Source organism: Panthera pardus, unplaced genomic scaffold, assembly GCF_024362965.1.
Source record: "Panthera pardus isolate Hobbes unplaced genomic scaffold, ASM2436296v1 HiC_scaffold_13, whole genome shotgun sequence".
NCBI lineage: Eukaryota > Metazoa > Chordata > Mammalia > Carnivora > Felidae > Panthera > Panthera pardus.
Window position 1 is genome coordinate 135,430,351 of NW_026526688.1, and position 12,146 is coordinate 135,442,496.

At 35.7% G+C, this 12,146-nt stretch overlaps 1 protein-coding gene across 13 annotated transcripts in view; it reads left to right on the forward strand.

Annotated features, from left to right (window-relative positions):
* Nucleotides 1-12,146, forward strand: part of WDFY3 (WD repeat and FYVE domain containing 3) — a 243,955-nt gene that overhangs the window by 88,929 nt on the left and 142,880 nt on the right. For all 13 annotated transcript variants that reach the window (XM_019465333.2, XM_019465400.2, XM_019465375.2 and 10 more), the window contains 3 exons: nucleotides 7,328-7,520; nucleotides 8,999-9,185; nucleotides 11,768-11,934. In XM_019465333.2, the coding sequence (XP_019320878.1) occupies nucleotides 7,328-7,520; nucleotides 8,999-9,185; nucleotides 11,768-11,934 (547 nt within the window). The remainder of the gene's footprint in view (nucleotides 1-7,327; nucleotides 7,521-8,998; nucleotides 9,186-11,767; nucleotides 11,935-12,146) is intronic.

Sequence of the window (12,146 nt, forward strand, 5' to 3'; positions counted from 1 at the left end):
TAAAAAAATTAAAAAAAAAAAAAAAACAAAAAAACCTGGTTACAGAAACTAATAGCTGAGGCTGTGATCCATAGCAGATGTGTGGCAGGAATGGGAGCCTGGCTCTTCCCATTGCCTAGTCCAGTGTCCTGTAGTGCGTCACTTCCTTGTTTTAGTTTCTCATCACAGGCCGGACACTGCTATCAAACACCAATGGAGACAAACATATTAAATGTTTTCAGAAAACATATTGTTTATGATAGATGAAATCCCTGTGTTTATCTTATGTGACACATGGTTTCCTGGAACCTTAGCAATTGGGACTGCTTCATGTAGGCATTTTTTTTTCTGTTTGTTTAGATTTTTGTTTATTTGTTTTGTGTGTGTGTGTTGATATGGCCAGTTAGTTCGCTGCCGCACTTGGCTATCCTTAATGACATAGTCCCTGCAAGTAGGTGTGATTAGTGTATGGGAGAAGAGGAATGAGATATAGACTCTTCGGTTTTCTATTGTATAGAATGAAAGGATTACATGAGATTATTTCTGAAAATCCTTTTGCCTTTGAATAATAACTAGTTATTTTTTGTTTTATATTTAAAAAGAATTTTTTAAGTTTACATCCAAGTTAGTTAGCATATAGTGCAACAATGATTTCAGGAGTAGATTCCTTAATGCCCGTTACCCATTTAGTCCATCCCCCCCCCCCCACAACCCTTCCAGTAACCCTCTGTTTGTTCTCCATATTTAAGAGTCTCTTATGTTTTGTCCCCCATCCCTGTTTTTATATTATTTTTGATTCCCTTCCCTTATGTTCATGTTTTTTTATCTTAAAGTCCTCATATGAGTGAAGTCATGATATTTGTCTTTCTCTGATTTCACTTAGCATAATACCCTCTAGTTCCATCCACGTAGTTGCAAATGGCAAGATTTCATTCATTTTGATTTCCGAGTAATACTCCATTGTGTATATATACCACATCTTCTTTATCCATTCACTCATTGATGGACATTTAAGCTCTTTACATACTTTGGCTGTTGTCGCTAGTGCTGCTATAAACCTTGGGGTGCGTGATCCCCTTCGAAACAGCATACCTGTATCCCTTGTATAAATACCTAGTAGTGCAATTGCTGGGTCGTAGGGTAGTTCTATTTTTAATTTTTTGAGGAAACTCCATACTGTTTTCCAGAGTGGCTGCACCACTTTGCATTCCCACCAGCAGGGCAAAAGAGATCGTCTTTCTCCACATCCTCGCCAACATCTGTTGTTGCCTGAGTTGTTCATGTTAGCCATGCTGACAGGTGTGAGGTGGTATTTCATTGTTTTGATTTGTGTTTCCCTGATGATGAGTGATGTTGAGCATTTTTTCATGTGTCAGTTGGCCATCTGCATGTCTTCTTTGGAGAAGTGTCTTTTCATGTCTTTTGCTGATTTCTTCACTGGAGTATTTGTTTTTTGGGTGTTGAGTTTGATAAGTTCTTTATAGGTTTTGGATGCTAACCCATTATATGATATATTGTTTGCAAATATCTTCTCTCATTCCATTGGGAATTTAGTTTTGCTGATTGTTTCCTTCTCTGTGCAGAAGCTTTTTAGTCTGACGAGGTCCCAATAGTTCATTTTTGCTTTTGTTTCCCTTGCCTCCGGAGACGTGTTCAGTAAGAAGTTGCTGTGGCCAGGGTCAAAGAGGTTTTTGCCTGCTTTCTCCTTGAGGATTTTGATGGCTTCCTGTTTTATGTTTAGGTCTTTCATCCATTTTGAGTTTATTTTTGTGTATGGTGTAAGAAAGTGGTCCAGGTTCATTCTTCTTAATGTCGCTGTCCAGTTTTCCCAGCACCACTTGAAGAGACTGTCTTTATTCCATTGGATATTCTTTCCTGCTTTGTCAGATATTAGTTGGCTATATGTTTGTGGGTCCATTTCTGGGTTCTTTGTTCCATTGATCTGAATGTCTGTTTTTGTGCCAGTACTGCATTGTCTTGATGGTTAGAACTTTGTAATACAGCTTGAAGTCCTGGATTGTGATGCCTCCTGCTTTGGTTTTCTTTTTCAAGATTGCTTTGGCTATTCGGGGTCTTTTCTGGTTCCATACAAATTTTAGGATTGTTTCTTCTAGATCTGTGAAGAATGGTGGTGTTATTTTGATAGTGATTGCATTGAATACATAGATTGCTTTGGGTAGTATTGACATTTTAACAATATTTATTCTTCCTGTTCAGGAGCATGGAATCTTTTTCCATTTTTTTGTGTCTTCAATTTCTTTCATAAGCTTTCTATAGTTTTAAGTGTATATATTTTTCACCTCTTGGGTTATATTTATTCCTAAGTATTTTATGGTTTTGGTGCAATTGTAAATGGGATCGATTCCTTCATTTCTCTTTCTGTTGCTTCATTGTTGGTGTATAGGAATGCAACCAATTTCTGTGCATTGATTTTATATCCTGCCAGTTTGCTGAATTCATGGATCAGTTCTAGCCATTTTTTGGTGGGATCTTTTGGGTTTTCCATACAGAGTATCATGTCATCTGCAAAGAGTGAAAGTTTGACCTCCTCCTGGCCAATTTGGATGCCTTTTATTTCTTTGTGTTGTGTGATGGCTGAGGCTGACTTCCAATACTATGTTGAATAACAGTGGTGAGAGTGGACATCCCTGTCTTGTTCCTGACCTTAGGGGGAAAGCTCTCAGTTTTTCCCCATTGAGGATGATATTAGCGGTGGGTCTTTCATATATGGCTTTTATGATCTTGAGGTATGATCCTTCTGTCCCTACTTGCTTGAGGGTTTTTATCATGAAAGGATGCTGTATTTTGTCAAATGCTTTCTCTGCATCTATTGAGAGGATCATGTGGTTCTTGTCTTTTATTGATATGACATGTCACATTGATTGTTTTGTAGATATTGAACCAACCCTGCATCCCAGGTATAAATCCCACTTGGTCATGGTGAATAGTTTTTTTAATGTATTGTTGGATCTGGTTGGCTAATGTCTTGTAGAGGATTTTTGCATCCATGTTCATCAGGGAAATTGGTCTATAGTTCTCCTTTTTAGTGGGGTCTTTGGTTTTGGAATCAAGGTTATGCTGGCTTCATAGAAAGAGTTTGGAAGTTTTCCTTCCATTCTATTTTTTGGAACAGCTTCAAGAGAATAGGTGTTAACTCTTCCTTAAATGTTTGGTAGAATTCCTCTGGAACGCCATCTGGCCCTCAACTCTACTTTTTGGGATATTTTTGATTACTGATTCAATTTCTTTACTGGTTATGGGTCTGTCCAAATTTTCTATTTCTTTCTGTTTCAGTTTTGGTAGTTTATATGTTTCTAGGAATTTGTCCCATTTCTTCCAGATTGCCCATTTTATTGGCATATAATTGCTCATAATATTCTCTTATTATTGTTTTTATTTCTGTTGTGTTGGTTGTGATCTCTTTCATTCTTGATTTTATTTACTTGGGTCCTTTCATTTTTCTTTTTGATCAAACTGGCTAGTGGTTTATCAATTTTGTTAATTCTTTCAAAGAACCAGCTTCTGGTTTCATTGATCTGTTCTGTTTTTTTTTTGGTTTCAATAGCATTGATCTCTGCTCTAATCCTTATTATTTTCTGTCTTCTGCTAGTTTGGAGTTTTATCTGCTGTTTTTATTCCAGTTCTTTAAGGCGTAAAGTTAGGTTGTGTGTCTGAGACCTTTCTTCTTTAGGAAGGCCTGGATTGCTCTATACTTCCCTCTTATGACCTCCTTTGCTGTGTCCCAGAGGGTTTGGACTGTGGTGTTATCATTTTCATTGGCTTCCATGTACTTTTTAATTTCCTCTTTAACTTCTTGGTTAGCCCATTCATTCTTTAGTAGGATGTTCCTCAGTCTCCAAGTATTTGTTACCTTTCCAATTTTTTTCTTGTGGTTGATTTTGAGTTTCATAGAGTTGTGGTCTGAATGTCTGCACAGTATGATCTTGATCTTTCGGTACTTACTGGGGCCTGATTTGTCTCCCAGTATGTGATCTATTCCAGAGAACATTCCATGTAGACTGGAGAAGAATGTATATTCTGCTGCTCTAGGATGAAATGTTCTGAAATATATCTGTTAAGTCCATCTGGTCCAGTGTGTCCTTCAAAGCTGTTGCTTCCTTGTTGATTTTCTGTTTAGATATCTGTCCATTGCTGTAAGGGTGGTGTTGAAGTCCCCTACTATTGTATCATTATCAATGAGTTTCTTTATGTTTGTGATTGATTTATATACTTGGTGCTACCACATTTGGAGCATAAATATTTACAATTGTTAGGTCTTCTTGGTGGATAGACCCCTTAATTATGATATAATGCCCTTCTTCATCTCTTGTTATAGTCTTTATTTTAAAGCGTAGATTGTCTGATATAAGTATGGCTACTCCGGCTTTCTTTTTATCGACCATTAACATGATAGATGATTCTCTGTCCCCTTACTTTCAATCTGAAGGTGTCTTTAGGTCTAAATTGGGTCTCTTGTAAACAGCATATAGATGGATCTTGTTTTCTGTTACCCTATGTCTTTTGATTGGAGCATTTAGTCCATTGACGTTTAGAGTGAGTACTGAAAGATACGAATTTATTGCCATTATGTTTCTTGTAGAGTTGGAGTTTCTGGTGGTGTTCTCTGGTCCTTTCTAGTCTTTGTTGCTTTTGTGGGTTTTTTTCTCCCCTCATCTTTTCTCCCCTTAGAGAGTCCCCCTTAAAATTTCTTGCAGGGCTGGTTTAGTGGTCACACACTCCTTTAATTTTTGTTTGTCTGGGAAACTTTTAATCTCTCCTTCTATTTTGAATGACAGCCTTTCTAGATAAAGAATTCTTGGCTGCATATTTTTTTTTTTTATTCAGCACATTGAATATATCCTGCCACTCCTTTCTGGTCTGCCAAGTTTCTGTGCATAGATCTGCTACAAACCTGATCTGTCTTCCCTTATAGATTAAGAACTTTTTTCCCTTGCTGTTTTCATGATTCTTTCCTTGCCTGAATATTGTGAATTTGACTATGATATGCCTTGTTGATGGTCGGTTTTTGTTGAATCTACTTGGAGTCTTCTGTGCTTCCTGGATTTTGATGTCTGTGTCTTTCCCCAGGTTAGGAACGTTTTCCACTATGATTTGCTCATATAACCTTTCTACCCCTATTTCTCTCTCTTCCTCTTCTGGGACCCATATGATTATGATGTTGTTCCTTTTTAATGAGTCACTGATTTCTCCAATTCTTAAATCATGCTCTTTTGCCTTAGTGTCTCTCTTCTTTTCAAATGCTTCGGTATTCTGCATAAGTTTGGCCTCTATACCACTGATTTGCTGCTCTGCCTCATCCATCCTTGCCACTGTGGCATCCATTCAAGATTGCAGTGCAGTTATAGCATTTTTTATTTCATCATAACTAGCTTTTACCTCTTTTATCTCTGCAGAAGGGGATTCTAATCTATTTTCAACTCCAACTAGTATTCTTATTATTGTGTTTGTAAATTCTGGTTCAGACATCTTGCTTGTATCTGTGTTGATTAAGTCCCTAGGTGTTGTTTCTTCCTGCTCTTTAAGAACTAGTTATTTTTAGAGTCAACAAATTTAAGGAATTAAATCCAGTTCATTTTTGAGAACAAAGATTTGATTTGTAAAACAGTAGTTTATTTTTGGGTTTGTTTTTATGTTACAGATTAGATGCCATCTCTAATGGCATCCATCTCTCTAATCACATAGTTGATAATACACCTTTATGAGCATCGATGATGCTACAGTTGACTATTTTTTTCATATTATCTTTTTTTGTTGCATTCAATACATATGGGAAAATATAATACCTATTATACATGTTAAGTTAGTAGGCAATAATTTCTCCAACCATTTGTGTGTGTGTGTGTATGTGTGTGTGTGTGTTGGGGGACGGAGGGTAGAATGCCTGTATTTACTGATGCTGTAAACATATTACTTCTCTGAATTCTTTCTTAGTCCTTTTTTTTCCATCCTGATAATTTGGTAGCTATGGATTAGAAAGCCCTTGTACTGAAGTAAATTTTTCATTGAAGGAAGTAGGAAAGGTAAAACCTAGCTTCCACAGATGAAAACTATGTAAAATTATTTTTTTCTACTTAGCAGTTTCCCCATAGATCGTAAAATACTCAAATTTCATTAGGCACTTTCAGGAGAATAAAATTTACGTAAATTATAGTTATTTTATTTATAGTATATATACTTAAAAATATTTACATGAGAAATTTTAGCAAAGAGAAGAAAAGTTCACTTTTCCTGAAGCTGAGTCAAGATTAAAAGACAGAAATGCATTGAGAGAAAAAACCCTAGCTGAATTCTGCAAGTAGTGGCTCTTAGTGCTTTGAGCACTTGTGTAATGTGTATTCTGCAAATCATAGTTAAGGAATATGTTTTCATCTTAAAGTTTAAGAAGTTTTGAATATTCTTCGAAAGCCAGGCCATAGAAGATTTTTGGCTACTAGATGTAATTGAAAGACACTTTTGAATTAGGATGATTTTATTACTGTAATACCCCTTTCTACTTGTATAGAAATTGTAACAATTTGAAAGTATTTTTAAAGACCTGTTTTTACTTTTTTTTTTAAATTTGTTTTTTAATATTTATTTTTGATGGAGGGAGGGAAGGAGGGGGAGAGAGAGAGAGAGAGAGAGAGTGTGTGTGTGTGTGTGTGTGTGTGTGTGTGTGTGTGCGAGCCAGGGAGGGACAGAGAAAGAGTGAGACACAGAATCTGAAGTAGGCTCCAGCCTCTGAGCTGTCAGCACAAACAGGGGGCTCAAACTCACACACTGTGAGATCATGACCTGAGCCGAAGTTGGAACCACCCAGCCGACTGAACCACCCAGGTGCCCCCTGTTTTTACTTTCTTACCTCCAAAAAACTGTCCATTTTAGAGAAGAAAATTCCATCTCACCTATGACAAACTAAGAACTAAAGAGCCAAATTAGAAAACTAAAATGTTGACCTCGAAAGTTACTGTTGATTTATTCTGTTTCAAAGAGTCAGTGTGCAAAAATACCAGGGAGAGGAATAGATACACAGAAGGCTTTTCTTTCTTTCTTTCTCTTTCTTTCTCTTTCTTTCTTTCTTTCTTTCTTTTTTTCTTTCTTTCTTTTTTTAAATGAGCTGATAAAAGTAGGGCTGGCTTACTGTTTTACCATAACACACTTCTAAATTATAGGTGTCTTTTTTAATGTTGCCTAAGGTAGAGAACCCATCATTGTGGCTTTAATGATATCACTTAATACTAACCCTGAACTCTCAGGGTTTTTAATCATCAGATGTAGTCCTTTTCTAGCTCCTCCCTTTACCCAGCCGTTCATTTATTTAAATACAGATATGTTTTGTGTTTTTTAGATCTTAGTGAAACTCTGCAGTTTTGTTTCTCCGGCGGAGGAGCTGGCTCAAAAAGATGATCTCCAGCTTTTATTCAGTGCAATAACCTCTTGGTGCCCTCCCTACAACCTGCCGTGGAGGAAGAGTGCTGGAGAAGTCCTTATGACCATATCCCGTCACGGTCTTAGTGTCAATGTAGTGAAGTATATTCATGGTGAATATTTCTTTATGTTCATTTTAGGAGCTCTACGTTTCTTCCAGTTTTCTCTTCTTCATATGATGACAGATTGCTTTTTATTTCTCAGTTCTCTAAAGGTTCTATTTTAAATTAAAAACTATATTTGCCAGGAGAAAAAAAAAATATTCTTGTTTGTGAGGCATTTCAAATGTGAGAAATTTTTATATGTTCCAAACAATAGATATATACAGACTTGAAATAATTTCATTGTCATGTAAATGTTTAATCATAATGTAAGTTCTGTGTCAGCCTATTCTTTCCTACTCTTCTATGAAAAAAAAACTATATTTGAGATACTGTAGTTTAAAGCCTTTCTGAAGATACTTCATAAATGGATAACTATGTATCCAATGTAGCATAAATGAAATTAGGTAGATTCTTTACCAGCACTAAGGAGAAATTATCCATTCTGTTCAAGTCCTATATAAGTGTCAGCTATAATGTCTTTGTAGACATTTAAATGTCTAAATAGAAGACAATGTACCATCTCAAATACTTCACTTATTATATATTTTTTTTCCTGAAAATCCTTCAAAATAATTTTTTTTTTTTTTTTTTTTTTTTCAACGTTTTTTATTTATTTTTGGGACAGAGAGAGACAGAGCATGAACGGGGGAGGGGCAGAGAGAGAGGGAGACACAGAATCGGAAACAGGCTCCAGGCTCCGAGCCATCAGCCCAGAGCCTGACGCGGGGCTCGAACTCACGGGCCGCGAGATCGTGACCTGGCTGAAGTCGGACGCTTAACCGACTGCGCCACCCAGGCGCCCCCAAAATAATTTTTAATACAACTTTTTTACTCACCTAACATCAATCCTTCATTAAATGTTCTTGCCTCCTTTTCTGTGTTAAATCTTTTTAGCCTTTGTTATATGACACTGGGTTTTTTTAGACAAATAAATTTCATTACAGATATGAGAAAGTCTTTTTTGAAAAGCCTTCAATCCCCAATGTCAGTAATAGGTACAACTTTGCTTTAAACGAGTAACAAGTAGTGCAAGCATAATTTAAAAAATTTTATTTCCCGAAGTATTTCTGTATCTCATTGTCCATATTCACTCTAATTTTAGCTTTTAAACTAGTTATGGATTTTTATTTTTAAACATAGAAGATAGGGTTTTTTTCTCTTTCTTTGACTATACTAATATAAAAGCTCAAAAATGTCATTTGGCAGCATTTTGTTTAATGAAAAATATCCAAATATGGTGTAAAAACTAGATAAATGTCAACTATTTTCCAACATTTCCTCTTTTACCCTTTGTTTACTACTTAGAGGCAGAGCTTTTCCAATGAATATATATATCATATTTACTTTTAGAATGTGTAACATTTATCTTATAATATTTCATAGATTAATACTTAATGTTTCACTTAATGTTTTATTAAACACAGTTAATCAAAATTTTCTTAAGCAATTGACATAAATAATATGTATTTAATTCTTAATTCTTACAGAAAAAGAATGTTTATCTACATGTGTTCAGAATATGCAGCAATCAGATGACCTGTCTCCCCTAGAAATTGTTGAAATGTTTGCTGGGCTTTCTTGTTTCCTCAAAGATTCCAGTGATGTTTCCCAAACTCTTTTGGATGATTTTCGGATATGGCAAGGATATAATTTCCTTTGTGATCTCTTGCTTAGGTAAAATCCCACAATTTAAGAACACATTTTAAATGTCTAGTCAGTTTTTTTCATCATTGGGAACAGCGTGGTTTGGGGTTATGGAAAAAAAGGAATTAATGATTTAGTTAATGTATACTTTATCCCCTTGACTTTAATCACTTCTTTTTATTCCTGTTCTGTCAACAGAGTACAAAAAGTGAGTTTAAACTGACAAATGCGGGCTACAAACTTGGTGGAGTCAGTGGTTAGGTGTGAAAGTGTACGTACTCTTTGGTAGCTGAGGAAAAAGAGCTTAGATGAACTAATGAACATGTTCGTAAAGTGTAAACGCTTCTCAGTTACATTTTTAGTATTTTACTATACCAATGGTTTATTAATGCAGTGAATAAGAATAATTATGTAGATTGAATGAGACCTTACAAATGTATATATAAAACAAAATGTTTCACTAGCCCCCTTTTCCACCCCAAATGTTTTATACATATCCTGGGAGAATGGCTGGTTGGAATTTTATTAGGAAGAAAATACTCATGCCTCATTAGTTGTTTTGGCTCTTTACTTACTTGTAAATCATTTGGTTTGTTGTAAACCAGTACTATTTTGTAAACTCCTTATATGTGACACCAGTTTAACCCAGTTGCCAGTACTACTAGGCAACTTCCCAGAAGAGAATTTTGCATATATACCCTAATTTACAAAGGAGGACATAAAAGTTGATGAAATAAGCCTTTCACATTACTAGAGGGTGTTAATTGGTGTAATCCTCTGAGGACACAGGTTGGTCAGATATTATCAAGAGCCTCAAAAATGTCGATACTCTTGATAGAATAATTTCACTTATGTTTATTAATCCTAAAAATATAATTGTGAATATTGTAGGCAAAACTTTATGCATATTAATGATTCTGAATTCTGATTTCTGCTGGCCGTCCCCCGTCTCTCTCTCTCTCCCCAAATTTGTGGTTGGCTCTTCATGGCCATTAAAAGAATATGTAAAGAGATTTTATATAAATGGAAGAGCATTTGTATTGACACTGGTAAATGGAAAAAACAGGTTATAAAATTCTTTATATGGTATAAAAATAACTACTATTAAGACCAAACTTTTTACAATAAAAAAGTACATAAACCATATCAAAATGTCTAAGTTATGAGCCTAAGCATATTTCTTTTCTACTTTTGTACATTCTCCAGCTTTATTAATTTTTTTTGAAGTTTATTTATTTTGAGTGAGAAAGAGAGAAAGGGGGGAGGGGCAGAAAGAGAGGGAGAGAGAGAATCCCAAGTAGGCTCCATGCTGTTAGTGCAGAGCTAGATGCAGGGCCCTGTTCCATGAACCTTGCTTGAGATCATGACCTGAGCTGAAATCAAGAGTCGGACACTTAACTGACTGAGCCACACAGGTGCCCCTCTCCAGTTTTATTTTAATGAGAATAATTAGTTCTATTAGGAAGCCCCAGTAAATCTTACTCTTTAAAAAAGATAGTTTTGCACCCCATTTTGTGTTCTCAAGCCACAGTCAAGAAATAATTCCATAATGACTCCAAATGTTCTTTTAAAGAAACATTGTTTTAAAAAATTGTTAGGGGGCGCCTGGGTGGCTCAGTCGGTTGAGCGTCCGACTTCAGCTCAGGTCACGATCTTGCGGTCCGTGGGTTCGAGCCCCGCGTCGGGCTCTGGGCTGATGGCTCAGAGCCTGGAGCCTGCTTCCAATTCTGTGTCTCCCTCTCTCTCTGCCCCTCCCCCGTTCATGCTCTGTCTCTCTCTGTCCCAAAGATGAATAAACGTTAATAAATAAATAAATAAATAAATATAAAATTTAAAAAAAAATAAAAAACTGTTAGACTCTCAGGACTATTTAATGTATTCTAATGAGTACCTGAATTAATTAATGAATACAGATAAAGACTTAAAACTTTCCAAGAAATTAATTTTTGAAAGTTAACTCAGAAATTGTCTTTGGAAAGAAATGGTTAATAAAATTTTTGGCTGTAAACAGTGAAACTTCATAACCTTGGAAATTTAGGAAACTTAAGAGAGATTTAATGTAATTCTTTTATTTTGAAAAAAATTTTTTTAACGTTTATTTGTTTTTGAGACAAAGAGAGACAGAGCATGAACGGGGAAGGGTCATAGAGAGGGAGACACAGAATCTGAAACAGGCTTCAGGCTCTGAGCTGTCAGCACAGAGCCGGACGCGGGGCTCGAACTCACGGACCGCGAGGTCATGACCTGAGCCGAAGTCGGCTGCTTAACTGACTGAGCCACCCAGGCGCCCCTAATTCTTTTATTTTGTAGATACTTTCTACCAAAGGCTAAAGTGAGCTATCTAAAATAACACTGTTAAATGTAAAATCAGCACTTATATATGAGGTCTTTAGACTATTTAATATAATTTTCTTTCATTATGGTGTAATGTCTTATAATAAAATTTATAGATTTTAAAAAATAGTATGTTTTTATATAGGAAAACTTGTACGATGAAACCTCTTGGAGTGCTTTATATATTATTGCATGTACAAAATGAAATTTTCTTTCTGTGTTAAATTTGAAAATACAACAAGAGAGAAAAAATATTTACTAAATCATACTTTTCCTAGATTGGAACAAGCAAAAGAAGCAGAATCCAAAGATGCCTTGAAAGATCTGGTTAATCTGATAACTTCCCTAACAACATATGGTGTCAATGAACTAAAACCAGCTGGTATTACCACAGGGGCACCCTTTCTATTGCCTGGATTTGCAGTACCTCAGCCTGCAGGCAAAGGTGAGTCCTTTTTTTTGATTGTTATTTTCCCCTGTTTTGAGCCACTCAGAGAAACAGAGACAGAATAAATTAGTTTGACTTTGATTTCTCTTTATGTTACATGTGTAAAGGTAATATGCTTTTTTTCATTAGAGTTTATGGTTTCTTTATGGTGCAAGTTCTTAAGTGACAGTCTTTAGCAGATCAAATACTTCAAATATATATATATATAT